General features: G+C 41.3%; 1 protein-coding gene across 6 annotated transcripts in view; it reads right to left on the bottom strand.

Annotated features, from left to right (window-relative positions):
* Positions 1-13265, bottom strand: part of gbf1 (golgi brefeldin A resistant guanine nucleotide exchange factor 1) — a 151501-nt gene that overhangs the window by 54981 nt on the left and 83255 nt on the right. For all 6 annotated transcript variants that reach the window (XM_061837919.1, XM_061837921.1, XM_061837920.1 and 3 more), the window contains 10 exons: positions 5859-5913; positions 5250-5397; positions 3948-4168; positions 3708-3867; positions 3256-3467; positions 1187-1285; positions 881-1075; positions 576-768; positions 265-402; positions 98-186 (listed from right to left, as the gene is read on the bottom strand). In XM_061837919.1, coding sequence (XP_061693903.1) covers positions 98-186; positions 265-402; positions 576-768; positions 881-1075; positions 1187-1285; positions 3256-3467; positions 3708-3867; positions 3948-4168; positions 5250-5397; positions 5859-5913 — 1510 coding nt within the window. The remainder of the gene's footprint in view (positions 1-97; positions 187-264; positions 403-575; positions 769-880; positions 1076-1186; positions 1286-3255; positions 3468-3707; positions 3868-3947; positions 4169-5249; positions 5398-5858; positions 5914-13265) is intronic.

Here is a 13265-nt window from a genome sequence, read left to right as displayed (position 1 = left end):
GAACAAGTTAATTACATTTTCACTCTACTGTGTTCCAAACAATAGTCAGCATGTGAATGTGTGTGTGTGTGTGTGTGTGTGTGCATGTGTATTACACCTTTTTCTTTGTCCTTATTTCAAGCAACTCTTGGGAGTCGGGTTTACTTGAAGAGAAACGCTGAGGCTTTTTCATGGTTTTCTTCTCAGCTGGAAGAAATGGTGGGAAATAAAACTAACTTTTAGTTTACATGTACTGTATTTTGCATCATGAAAATCTATCCTTACTAGTGTCACTATCTCTTTGATCCGGTCGACACAGTTTCATCTTTTCGGCCGTCAGATTTCCAATAGCTGGTGGGCATCCCGGACCACAGACCACTAGTGGAAAACTCAAACCATTGATACTTCCATCTTGAATAAGATCTGAGAAATGTTCGTAAATCTTGATCACTTAATTTGGACACATAAAAACAGTAAGGAACATTGCAAAATATTTTTATGACAATATTTTTATGTATTGAAACCACATCTTTGATAATATGGAAATGAATCATATCTCCAAAAACTAAGCAGTGTTGTAAAAATGAAATGTTTACCAGTTGTAGCATCTGTTCCATTTTTTATCACTATCACTTCCTCCAGTGGCAGTTTTTCTGAATGGTCTTGGCAAGAGTTGTTGTCTTGCACTTTGGCTTGGCAGTGGGCCTCAATACTCTCAATGACAGTTAGTAGAGCTTCCAATGACAGAAGGTGTGTGGTAAAGAGCTGCCCGGACACAGGGAATGCATTCTGTGCAATAAAAAAATATATGTAATTAAAATTCATTCATCATTAAGTGTATCATTGTCTCCCCAACAAGGGGCGGGTGAGGGGCTTGTGTGTGTGTGTGGGGGGGGGGTACCTTAGACAGCAGCTTAGTAAGATCTTCAAATAGATTAGAGCAGTAGAAGTCACAATCATAGTTGATGTACAGCTCAGTAACAATGCTGGGGATTCTCCACAGCTGTACCAGTGCCTCCAGAGCCATTTCCTTCATTTCATAGGGCATCTTCATATTCTCAGATGTGATTATGTCCATCAGTTTCTTGAGGTACATCTAAGAGGTTTAGCATATTTTGTGATGATTAATATGTATATTTTTAACAATGATCTGTTTCCATTAGGATGATTGTACATGACTGATGAAAGAATACTGAGAAAACATTACCTCCAGCTGAAATTTAAGATGCACTCTCAAGCTTTCAAATAGTAGGAAACACACCCGCAACGATGACGCATAGAGGTTAAGACGGTCCATGCTCAGCAGCTACAAAAAATTTACAAAGAAATATACAAAATAATCCTTTTGAGGATATGTGGCCAAGAAAATGGATGGATGGGTACAAAAAATAAATGGGTACAAAGGAAAAATATCTATAAAAAATAATGATTTTATACACACACACGCACTGTGGATGGAAAGTATTCAGATCCCTTTAAATTTTTCTGTTATATTGTAGCACTTTGCGAAATTCATGTGGGTTCTTTTTTCCACAAATTACACACAGCACCCCCTATTGAATAAAAAATGAATTGTTGAAATTTTGGCAGATTAATTAAAAAAGAAAAACTGAAATATCACACAGCCATAAGTATTCAGACCCTTTGCTGTGACACTCTAACCGATGCTGTCCATTTCTTCTGATCATTGTGTGCTGACTTGATTAATTCTTCACCTACATACAGTGAAATGTTGATGGCTCAATTCAACCATTTTCTGAGCCGCTTATCATCGCAAGGGTCGTAGGAGTGTTGAAGCCTTTCCTGGCTATCTACGGGCATGATGCGGGGTACACACCCTGAGCCGGTTGCCAGCCAATTGCAGGACACATAGAAACAGACAAGTTGAAATCACAATTAAACTTAAGGCCATTTTAGAGTCTCCAATTAATGCATGTTTTTGGGATCTGGGCGCAAACCCACGCATGTACGGGAATAACATGCAAATTCCATACAGGCAGGGCCAGGATTTAAACCATAGTCTTTGAAACTGTGAGGAAAACACTAACGACCTTACCACAGTTTCAAAAGCCATTCAGTGGAAAATATTTTCTGCTAGAAAACTGAAGCTGAACAGGAAATTCATCTTTCAGCATGACAATCACCCAAAGCACATGTCACAATCAACAAAACAAATGGCTACACCAGAAGATGATTCAGGTTTGGGAATGTGATCCCCCAGTAATTGGAACACACCCTCCCGTCCCCCTTATTAAAAATTCAGGAAACGTCCCCCATCTCAGTGTGCCAATCCAGAGGCACTGTCCCATACCCACTGCTTCCAACTCCTGAGACACTGGATGGTGGACGAGAATTTCCTCGAAACCGTCTGGAAGTCTTTCTTCATGGCCTCACCATACTCCTCCAGGCCAGAGTTTTTTGTTTCAGTGACCACCAAAACTGCATTCTGTTTGGCCAGCCATTACCTGCCTCAGGATTCCCAAAGGTCAAAAATGCCCAAGAGGACTTCTTCTTCAGGTTGACGGTATCCTTCAACATTGTTGTCCACCAACAGGTTCAAAGATTGCCACCGCGAGAGGCATCGACTACATTACAGCCACAGCTCCGGTTGGCCGCCTCAGCAATGGAGGCACAGAACATTGTCTACTCGGACTCAATTTCCCCTGCATCCCCATGGAACATGAGTAAAGTTCTTTTGGAGGTGGGAATTCAAACTATGACGGGATTCTGTCGAACATTCCCAGCAGAGTCTCACGATACGTTTGGGCCTGCCATGTCAGACCGACATCTTCCCCTACCATCGGAGCCAACTTACCACCAGGTAGAGATCAGTTGACAGCCCAGCAATCTCTTCACCCGACTGTCCAAGACGTGGTCGCAAGACTGATGACACAACCACAAAGTCGATCATCGAACTGCGACCTTGGGTGTGCTGGTGCCAACTCCACAAGGGACACCCACATTATCCTTTCAGCCTGTGCCCGGCCAAGCCCCATGGGTCCAAGGCCGGCCACCAGGTGCTCGTCTTTGCAAGGGAAACATCCATCTTTTATCATAGGAGGCTCACAGCCATGCTTTGTCTGGTCACTCACAAATGACCTTTTTGCCATGGGTGACCCTACCAGGGACGTAAAGCCCCAGACAACTTAGCTCCTAGGATCATTGGCATGCACAAACCCTCCACCCAGGACAAGCTGAAATCAAGGACAGGGCTTCATTTTCATATCCACTTTACTCTGCAATCAACTCTCATGTGATAATGCTAATGCACATTACCTGGAAAAGATGCCTACAAAGCTCATCTTTTATCAGCCCTAGTAAAGATTGGTAGTTGACAAATTCTGCAGACTCCAGGGCCACATTCAGCAGCTGCAGGCCCATGTACATCATCGCATCAGTGTTGTGGCGGTCATGGGGGTTGGTTAATGAGATTAGGAACCGGAAGAGCTCCCTTAGACATGGCAGACCATAGGGAATGAGGGATGCACCTAAAAGAAGACAAGGGATAAGGGGCTGTGTATATGCTGTATATAATGAAACTTCAATACGGCATCTTTTCACATGGAAAATCTTTCGTGTACACAACCTTTGAAGCTCAAGGATTACAAAGTAGGATCTTTTTTTTTTTAATGTAGAGATATGTTCTATAACTAAATCCTTTTAGAGGAAATCTATTTTGCAGGTACAGATGTAAAGCAAAATTTTGTACACTTTGTGAATATTTTTACCATCTCTTTGTGTGGACTGTGTGAAACGGACACCTCGGGGATTGACGTAGTCCATGTCATGAATAGAGGTGCTACCTGACTGTTCTGCAGTCAAGTCTTTTTCCTCAAGAACCTCCAGGATTGACTCAACTGATGCTGATTGAGCCGATCTAACCTCAGACTTCACCAAAATGAAAAAGAACATATGTTACATATCCTTATCATGTATTAGCCATCGAGACAATATGCCTTCAGGCCCACCTGTGGATTAGAAGAGCTCAGATTGATGTCTAGGAGTCTGTTGGTATTGACAGGTGTAATTGGAAACAAGCTACACTGATCCAGGTCAGAGAGATCTTCCCGAGAAGTGGTTTTGGAGGAGGACTCTAGGCCACTGTCTGTGGTTGTGGGACTGGAAATAGAAGAGCCAGCACTGTGTGAGGCTGGTAGTGAACACGTTTGCTCCATCACGACAACACCACCTAAACAGAGGGAAAAAAAAGCTAAAAGGAAAAGTAACAGACTAGGTAGTGCTTATGAGATTACTTTTGAGACAGGTGCAGGAATGTTAGATTTGTATTTGTATATTGGGCACCCATGTATAATATTCACCTTGAAAATTGACCTCCAAATTCTGGAAACCCCTTCTATCTATCTGTAATCCATTTTTACAATGCATGGTTTTGCTTTTACTGATATGATCAAATCATGAAGCATGATGTGTATTTTGTTAGCTTTTTTTCCAAATAATATTTCTGAAGTTAAGCAATTCTTTTGGATGTAATACTATTTTTATTTTTTTATATTAGAATGCAAGTATACATCATTCTCATAATCTCTAGGTCCTTGCGGCATACTAGAATGAAAATGTACACCCCACCATAAATGGTAGGTTCATCAGCTCCTCACACAACACTGTAAAAGTACAATTTACATAAAACTTGGGCCGCGCTAAAATACACAGTCAGGTGGGGGCCAAAAAAATCATCTTGGGGGCTGCAAAAGTCCTGCCAGTTTGAGACCCCTACACTAGATGATGGCATACAATTATAAAATATTAAAGATTTTTCCATTTGCCCCCATACCTATATATAATGCACACTACTGACTTTTGACAATTATTTTGGAAGAAAAATGTGCATTATACAGGAGAAATTACGGTAACAATGAGCCCTGTACTTTAGAAAATATTTTAAACAAACGTACTTGACACTTTATGTTGGGAAGTAGTGTTTGGGGAAAAAAAAAAATCCAACGTTAGTATTGAAGGAAATCCAGTACAATTTCTAAAAACATTTTAAAACCAACATTGCTCTGTAATTTGCCAATAATTTTGAAGAATGAGTTGGTTCAACAAGATCAAAATAATGTTTGCAACATTTATAAATTTGGGTAGAATATTCAAAATGGATTGTTAACTTTTCATATGTTGTGACCAAAAAAAAAAACCCCTCATAATTCATATCTATAATACAATATCACACAGGGTATGCTTATATTTTTAGAACAGAAAGACATGATTTCGAAAGTATCACGTATATCATTATTATATTTGCCGTTTACCAGATAGGTTGGTAGTATTGAGGTTGGTAGACTGGGTTGGGTCCATCAGTCCTGAGGAACTTCGCATCATGTGGCAAGTTGGCTTTGGTGAACGTTTCTGCTTTTTCCATTTGGATGAGTCATTCATCCCACCTGCACGCATCTTCAACTGATGGGAAAAATTGCACATTATTCAGTGAACATCATCCCAAAATACTTCAATGATTGAAAACAATGACGCTCATGAAAAGTCTTGATAATAAAACCCCAATTACAATAAAGTTGGGAGGTTCTAGTAGTAACTGTAATTGAATACACTAAAAAAAACAAGATATTTAATGTTCAAACTGCTCAATGTTGTTCTTTTTAAATAATCATTAATGTGGGATTTCATGGCTGCCACACATTCCCGAAAAAGCTTGGACATGTGGTAAAAAAGAGTGAGAAAGCTGAAAATTGCTCATATAACACCTGTTTGGAAGATCCCACAGGTGAACAAGCTATTTGGGACAAGGTGGGTGCCATGATTGGGTAACAGGGAGTCATGAAAATGAAAACTCATATTTGCAACCAAAAAAAAAAAAAAAAAAAAACACAAGCAGATTTGATGCTCATTCAACAGTTGATTACCTTTTTCATGCTGGCACCAGCATAACTTTTGGGCTCTTCCTTAAATTGCGGAAGTCTGTGAGAAAAGGAAACAAAGACAAATTTAAGATTTAAAGTGAGAAAAACCTGTAAGTAACGCGTCATGCTTTCCAGTCCTGCTATATTGCAGATAATTATAGTTGTTGCTACATTTTTATAGAATTTGGCAAAACGTTTTCTTTTAGCAAATTTTCTAGCGCTCTCAAAGGTTTTTGAATGTGTTTTGTTTTATGTGTATGTGTATAATAAATCGTTAAAAAAATCATACATTGTAATTGATGGATTTTTATTTTTAGAAAATCTCTCACAGTGGACATGCACCTACGATGAAAATTTCAGGCCGCTCCATGATTTCTAAGTGGGAGAACTGGCAATATACAATGAAGAAAATAAGTATTTGAACAGCCTGCTATATTGCAAGTTCTCCCACTTAGAAATCATGGAGCGGCCTAAAATTTTCATCGTAGGTGCATGTTCACTGTGAGTGAGATAATTGAAAAAGAAAAATCCAGAAATCACAATATATGATTTTTTTAACGTTTTATTTGTGTGATACAGCTAATGCAGACCTATGGGGGCACAAACCAGTGCAATCGGTAGGCCGGTCCCAAGCCCGGATAGATGCAGAGGGTTGCGTCAGGAAGGGCATCCGGCATAAAAACTGTGCCAAACAAATATGAGCGTTAATCTAAAGAATCCCATACCGGATCGGTCGTGGCCCGGGTGAACAACGCCCGCCCCCGGCACTGCTAACCTGCAGGACGTCGGTGGAAATTCAGCTACTGTGGGTCGACGACAAAGAAGAGGAGGAAAACGGATCTGTCGTCACAAGAAAAAGAGGAATGCACAGAGCCTACAGCTGTAGGGACTTTGAATGTTTGGAATATGACAGGAAAAGCTCAGGAGTTGGTTGACATCATGATTAGGAAAAAGGTTGATATACTGTGCATCCAAGAGAGCAAGTGGAAAGGTAGTAAGGCTAGAAGTTTAGGAGCAGGGTTTAAATTGTTCTACCACGGAGTAGATGGGAAGAGAAATGGAGTAGGGGTTATTTTAAAGGAAGAGCTGGCTAAGAAAGTCTTGGAGGTGAAAAAACTATCAGATCGAGTGATGAGACTAAAATTTGAAACTGAGGGTGTTATGTATAATGTGGTTAGCAGCTCTGCCCCACAGGTAGGATGTGACCTCGAGTTAAAAGATAAATTCTAGAAGGAACTAGATGAAGTAGTTCTGAGCATCCCAGACAGCGAGAGAGTTGTGATTTGAACAGATTGTAATGGACATATTGGTAAAGAAAACAGGGGCGATGAAGAAGTGATGGGTAAGTACGGCATCCAGGAAAGGAACTTTGAGGGACAGATGGTGGTGGACTTTGCAAAAGGGATGGAGATGGCTGTAGTGAACACTTATTTCCAGAAGAGGGAGGAACATATAGTGACCTACAAGTGCGGAGGTAGAAGCACGCAGGTGGATTATATTTTGTGCAAACGATGTAATCTGAAGGATATTACTGACTATAAAGTAGTGGTAGGGGAGAGTGTAGCTCGACAGTATAGGATGGTGGTGTGTAGGATAACTCTGGTGGTGGGTAGGAAGATTAAGAAGACAAAGGTCGAGCAGAGAACCATGTGGTGGAAGCTGAGAAAGGAAGAATGTAGTTCGGCCTTTCGGAAAGAGGTCAGACAGGCTCTCGATGGACAGCAGAAGCTCCCAGAAGACTGGACTATGACAGCCAAGGTAATCAGAGAGACAGGCAGGAGAGTACTTGGTGTGTTTTCTGGTAGGAAAGGGGAGAAGGAGACTTGGTGGTGGAACCCCAAAATACAGGGAGTCATACAAGGAAAGAGATTAGCGAAGAAGAAGTGGGACACTGAGAGGACTGAGGAGAGGCGAAAGGAGTACATCGAGATGCGACGTAGGGCAAAGGTAGAGGTGGCAAAGGCTAAACAAGAGGCATATGAAGACATGTACACCAGGTTGGACACGAAAGAAGGAGAAAAGGATCTCTACAGGTTGGCCAGACAGAGAGATAGAGATGGGAAGGATGTGCAACAGGTAAGGGTGATTAAGGATAGAGATGGAAATGTGTTGACTGGTGCCAGTAGTGTGCTAAATAGATAGAAAGAATACTTTGTGAAGTTGATGAATGAAGAAAATGAGAGAGAAGGAACAGTTGAAGAGGAAGCGGCAATGATTAGTAAGGAAGAAGTCAGAAAGGCACTACAAAGGATGACAAATGGAAAGGCATTTGGTCCTGGTGACATACCAGTGGAGGTATGGAAGCAATTTGGAGAGATGGCTGTGGAGTTTTTGACCAACTTATTCAACAGAATACTAGTGGGTGAGAAGATGCCTGAAGAGTGAAGGAAAAGTGTGCTAGTTCCCATTTTTTATAAAAAAAGAACAATGAAATTATGGGAAAGAGTAGTGGAGGCGAGACTCGGGACAGAAGTAAGTATCTGCGAGCAACAGTATGGTTTCATACCTAGAATGAGTACCACAGATGAATTATATGCCTTGAGGATGCTAGTGGAAAAGTGCAGAGAAGGTCAGAAGGAGCTACATTGTGTCTTTGTGGATCTAGAGAAAGCCTATGACAGAGTACCAAGAGAAGAACTGTGGTACTGCATGCGTAAGTCTGGTGTGGCAGAGAAGTATGTTAAAATAGTACAGGACATGCATGATGGCAGCAGAACAATGGTGAGGTGTGCTTTAGGTGTGACAGAAGAATTTAAGGTGGAGGTGGGACTACATCAGACTGAGGCTACAGGGAGAAAAGATAGCGAGGGTGGAGGACTTCAAATATTTCAGGTCAACAATCTAGAGCAATGCTGAGTGTGGTAAGGAAGTGAAGAAACGGGTCCAAGCAGGTTGGAACAGCTGGCGGAAGGTGTCTGGTGTGTTATGCAATTAGATGAAGAAACAACAGGAAGCAGAACTGGAGGTAGCGGAAATGAAGATGTTGAGGTTCTCGCTCGGAGTGAGCAGGTTGGATAGGATTAGAAATGAGCTCATTAGAGGGACAGCCAAAGTTGGATGTTTTGGAGACAAGATTCGAGAGAGCAGACTTCGATGGTTTGGACATGGTGAGAGGCAAAAGAGTGAGTATATTGGTGGAAGGGTGATGAGGATGGAGCTGCCAGGGAAAAGAGCGAGAGGAAGACCAAAGAGAAGGTTTATGGATATGGTGAGGGAAGACATGAGGGCAGTTGGAGTTAGAGAGGAAGATGCAGGCTCCGATGGAAAAAGATGACACGCTGTGGCGACCCCTAACGGGAAAAGCCGAAAGGAAAAGAAGAAGAAGGAGGACTATGAGATTAATGTAGCACATTAATGTGATTTATTTAATCTGAGACAAATTGTGATTGATTTTGTCCTTAAAGACCATGTCATCACAATAGTGCAGGCAAAATGGGAGGCAGAGAGAAGAATGTTTCTGGACTCTGTTACTTCCCACTGTACTGAGGATCAAGGAAATATTAGCTCCTGTGGTCAAGTGAAAGGAACTATGAATCCTTCAGCATACAAAAAGATTAGACATTTCCACCTTTCTGGGAACAATTTGGAGATTGTTCTTTCTTGTTCCAATATAACTGTGCATTAGCAACACATAGATAAAATAATTTGATGTGGATGAATTTGAGTAATCTGCACAATCCTGACCTTAACAATACAAAAAAACTTGTTCATTAATTAGAGTGGAGCCCGAGAGCCAGGCCTTCTTATCCAAAGGATCCTTATCCTTATCAGTGTTTATGTAAGATCACATTATGTTCCTAACAAAATAAATAAATAAATCCCCATAAACTCGTTCCTAAAACTTGATGAATGCCTTCCCACAAGAGTTTAAGACGTTATAGAGCAAAGGATGGACCGTTGTCATATTAAACCCTATGAATTATGAATGTGATATTACTTAAATTCATATGGGTCATGGCAAGTTGGAGAATACTTTGTGTACATGCCCCCAAACTTTCATTGATCACCACCATTGATCACTGCAAATTCTCATCTGTGAGGTGGCTCTAGTATTTCAATTTAATGTCGTTCGTGTTTGGGAATATCTGCTTGCACGGGTATGTTGATCCAAAGATGGCTAATACTATATTTCTTCATGTTCCTATAATTGTCATGAAAAGCATTCCATGTTTCAAACAAATTTCTCAGGTGGTGCGAGGTTTTCAAATTCCGCTACATTTGTGGCTTTGGGCAAGCTGGGTTTTCTGGCGAGTGACTTTTGCACTCCCAACTGAGGACAAGGCTGCGAATGTAGCATGGCTTCCCCAGAAATATCTTTCTACATTACTTTTTGTTATTGAACGACATTTCATGACATGAAGGAGAACGCTCTGCATTGGCAATGAAATCAAATGATTTGGTCCAAGAACTATTGAATCCTCTATTCTCCTCGGCTATCTTTCTCTTTTCCCTCTGCGATCCATGGGCCATAACACACCTGCCGGGTTGTTTGCGACAGCCATCTTCCACACCAAGATTAAAGAAAAACGCATCATAGGCTATAACACAAATCTTCAGGGACAGAAACATTGAAATGTCATATTTATTCCACACATTTTTACAGCATTGGAATGGTGGGACTGGGGGAGAGCATTGGCCTTACAAGTCTGAGGACTGAGGTTTTAAACCTGGCCCCGCCTGTCTGGAGTTTGCATGTTCTCACCGTGCCTGCGTGGGTTTTCTCCGGGCACTCTGGTTTCCTCCCACAGCCCAAAAACATGCATTCATCGGAGACTCTAAATTGCCCCTACATGTGATTGTGAATCAATTCTTGTCTCTCTCCATGTGCCGTGTAACTGGCTGGAAACCAGTTCAGGGTGTACCCCATCTCCTGCCTGATGACACCTGGGATAAGCTCCAGCACTCCCGCGACCCTTGTGAGGATAAGCAGCTCAGAAAAAGGATGGATGGATGATGTTTGTGTCATGTTTGTCCACCTACTCAAATCATATTAATATATAATAAAAATCTGTAAAGTGGGGTGTGCAATATTTTTCGGCCCCTTTACTTTCAATGCAGCAAACTCACTCAAGAAGTTCAGTTAGGATCTCTGAATGATCCAATGTTGACTGATGATGATAAATAGAATACACCTGTGTGTAATCAAGTCTCTGTATAAATGCACCTCCTCTGTGATAGTATCTGGGTTCTGTTTAAAGTGCATAAAGCATCATGAAGACCAAGGAACACACCAGGCAGGTCTGAGACACTGTTGTGGAGACGTTTGAAGCCAGATTTGGATACAAAAAGATTTCCCAAGCTTTAAACATCTCAAGGAGAACTGTGAAAGCAATCATATTGAAATGGAAGGAGTATCCGACCACTGCAAATCTACCAAGACCCGCCCGTCCCTCTAACTTTCACCTCGAACAAGGAGAAAACTGATCAGAGATGCAGCCAAGAGGCCCATGATCACTCTGGATGAACTGGAGAGATCTACAGCTGAGGTGGGACAGTCTGTCCATAGGACAACAATCAGTCGTACACTGCACAAATCGGGCCTCTATGGAATAGTGGCAAGAAGAAAGAGATTTCTCCAAGATATCCATAAAAAAATCTCATTTAAAGTTTGCCACAACCTACCTGGGAGACACACCAAACATGTGGAAGAAGGTGCTCTAGTCAGATGAAACCAATACAGACGTTTTTGGCCACAACGATATCTTTGGCGTAAAAGCAACACATCTCATCACCCTGAACACACCATCCCCACTGTAAAACCTGGTGGCAGGCTCATGGTTTGGGCCTGGTTTTCTTCAGCAGGGACAGGGAAGATGGTTCAAATTGATGGGAAGGTGAATCTTGCCAAATACAGGACCATTCTGGAAGAAAACCTGTTAGTCTGCAAAAGACCTGAGACTGGGACAGAGATTTTTTTTCCAACACGACAATTATCCAAAACATAAAGCCACATCTACAATGGAGTGGTTCACAAATAAACGTATCCAAGTGTTAGAATGGCAAAGTCAAAATCCAGACCTGAATCCAATTGAGAATCTGTGGCCAGAGCTGAAAACTCCCAATGCTCTCCAACCCAACCTCAGTGAGGTCAAGCTGTTTTGCAAGGAAGAATGGGCAAGAATTTCAGTCTCTTGATCTCCATAACTGGTAGAGCTATGCCCCAAACGACTTGCAGCTGTAATTGCAGCAAAAGGTGGAGCTACAAAGTCTTAATGCAAGGGGGTCGAATAATATTGCACGCCCCACTTTTCAGGTTTTTATTTGTTAAAAAAGTTCAAAATATCCAATAAATTTCGTTCCACTTCACGATTGTGTCCCACTTGTTGATTCTTGATAAAAAAAAATATATTTTAGATCTTTATATTTGAAGCTTGAAATGTGGCAAAAGGTTGAAAAGTTTAAGAGGGCCAAATACTTTCACAAGGCACTGTACACACACACTGAGTAAAGTAAGTATTTGAACACCATGTGAGTTTCCAAGTTCTCCCACTTTGAAATTATGGAGGGGTCTGAAAAATTCATTTTAGGTGCACGTCCACTGTGTTAGACAAAGTAAAAATTAAAATCTGGAAATCATAATATACTATATTTTTTAAATAATTTATTTGTATATTACTGCTGCAAATACGTATTTGAACCCCTGTGAAAATAAATGTTAATGTTTGGTACAGTAGCCTTTGCAATTATTGAGGTCAAACATTTCCTGTAGTTTTTCCAGCAGGGATTCTGGCCCAACCCAATACAGGTCTTCTCTAGATCAGGCAGGTCTCTGGACTGTCGTTGGGAAACATGGAGTCTGAGCTCTCTCCCAAAATGTTCTAATGGGTTTAGGGCTGGAGACTAGCTATACCTCTCCAGAACCTTGATATGCTTCTTACGGACCATTCCTTGGTTATTTTGGCTGTGTGATGATGTCATGTTGTAAGACCCAGGCATGACCCATCTTTAATTCTGTTACTGAGGGAAGGATGTTGTTTTCCAAAATCTCACAATACATGGCCCTGGTCCTCCCCTTACATATTTTAATCATTCTGGTAGCCAGATACACATACATGAAAATTCCTCGGGTTTGTGTGGGAGGAAGGGGGGTCCTACTTGGCCGTTTTCCACATTTCATGGGGGGTTCTGGTCCCCATTAACCACGAAAAATGATGGATTACTGTATATACATAATAAAAAGACATTATAATCCAGACCATATTATTCTGGAGATAGCAATATTCATGGTTGGGCTCTGTTGCTGAATCAGAGATCAGCTTCATGAACATGCAGATAATCACTAAGGAAAACGCTTAACTGGATGTGACTGAAACGGGATCTGACTGAATGTGACTAGCATTTTGATGTATGACCAATAAGATGATGATGGGAATTCGGAAGCAGTCACGCTAAATGCCAAAGGAAAAATCC

Source organism: Syngnathoides biaculeatus, chromosome 12 (genome assembly GCF_019802595.1).
Source record: "Syngnathoides biaculeatus isolate LvHL_M chromosome 12, ASM1980259v1, whole genome shotgun sequence".
In the NCBI taxonomy this organism is placed as follows: domain Eukaryota; kingdom Metazoa; phylum Chordata; class Actinopteri; order Syngnathiformes; family Syngnathidae; genus Syngnathoides; species Syngnathoides biaculeatus.
Note: the sequence above shows the minus strand (reverse complement) of the source record. Positions and strands in the feature narration are given on the sequence as shown.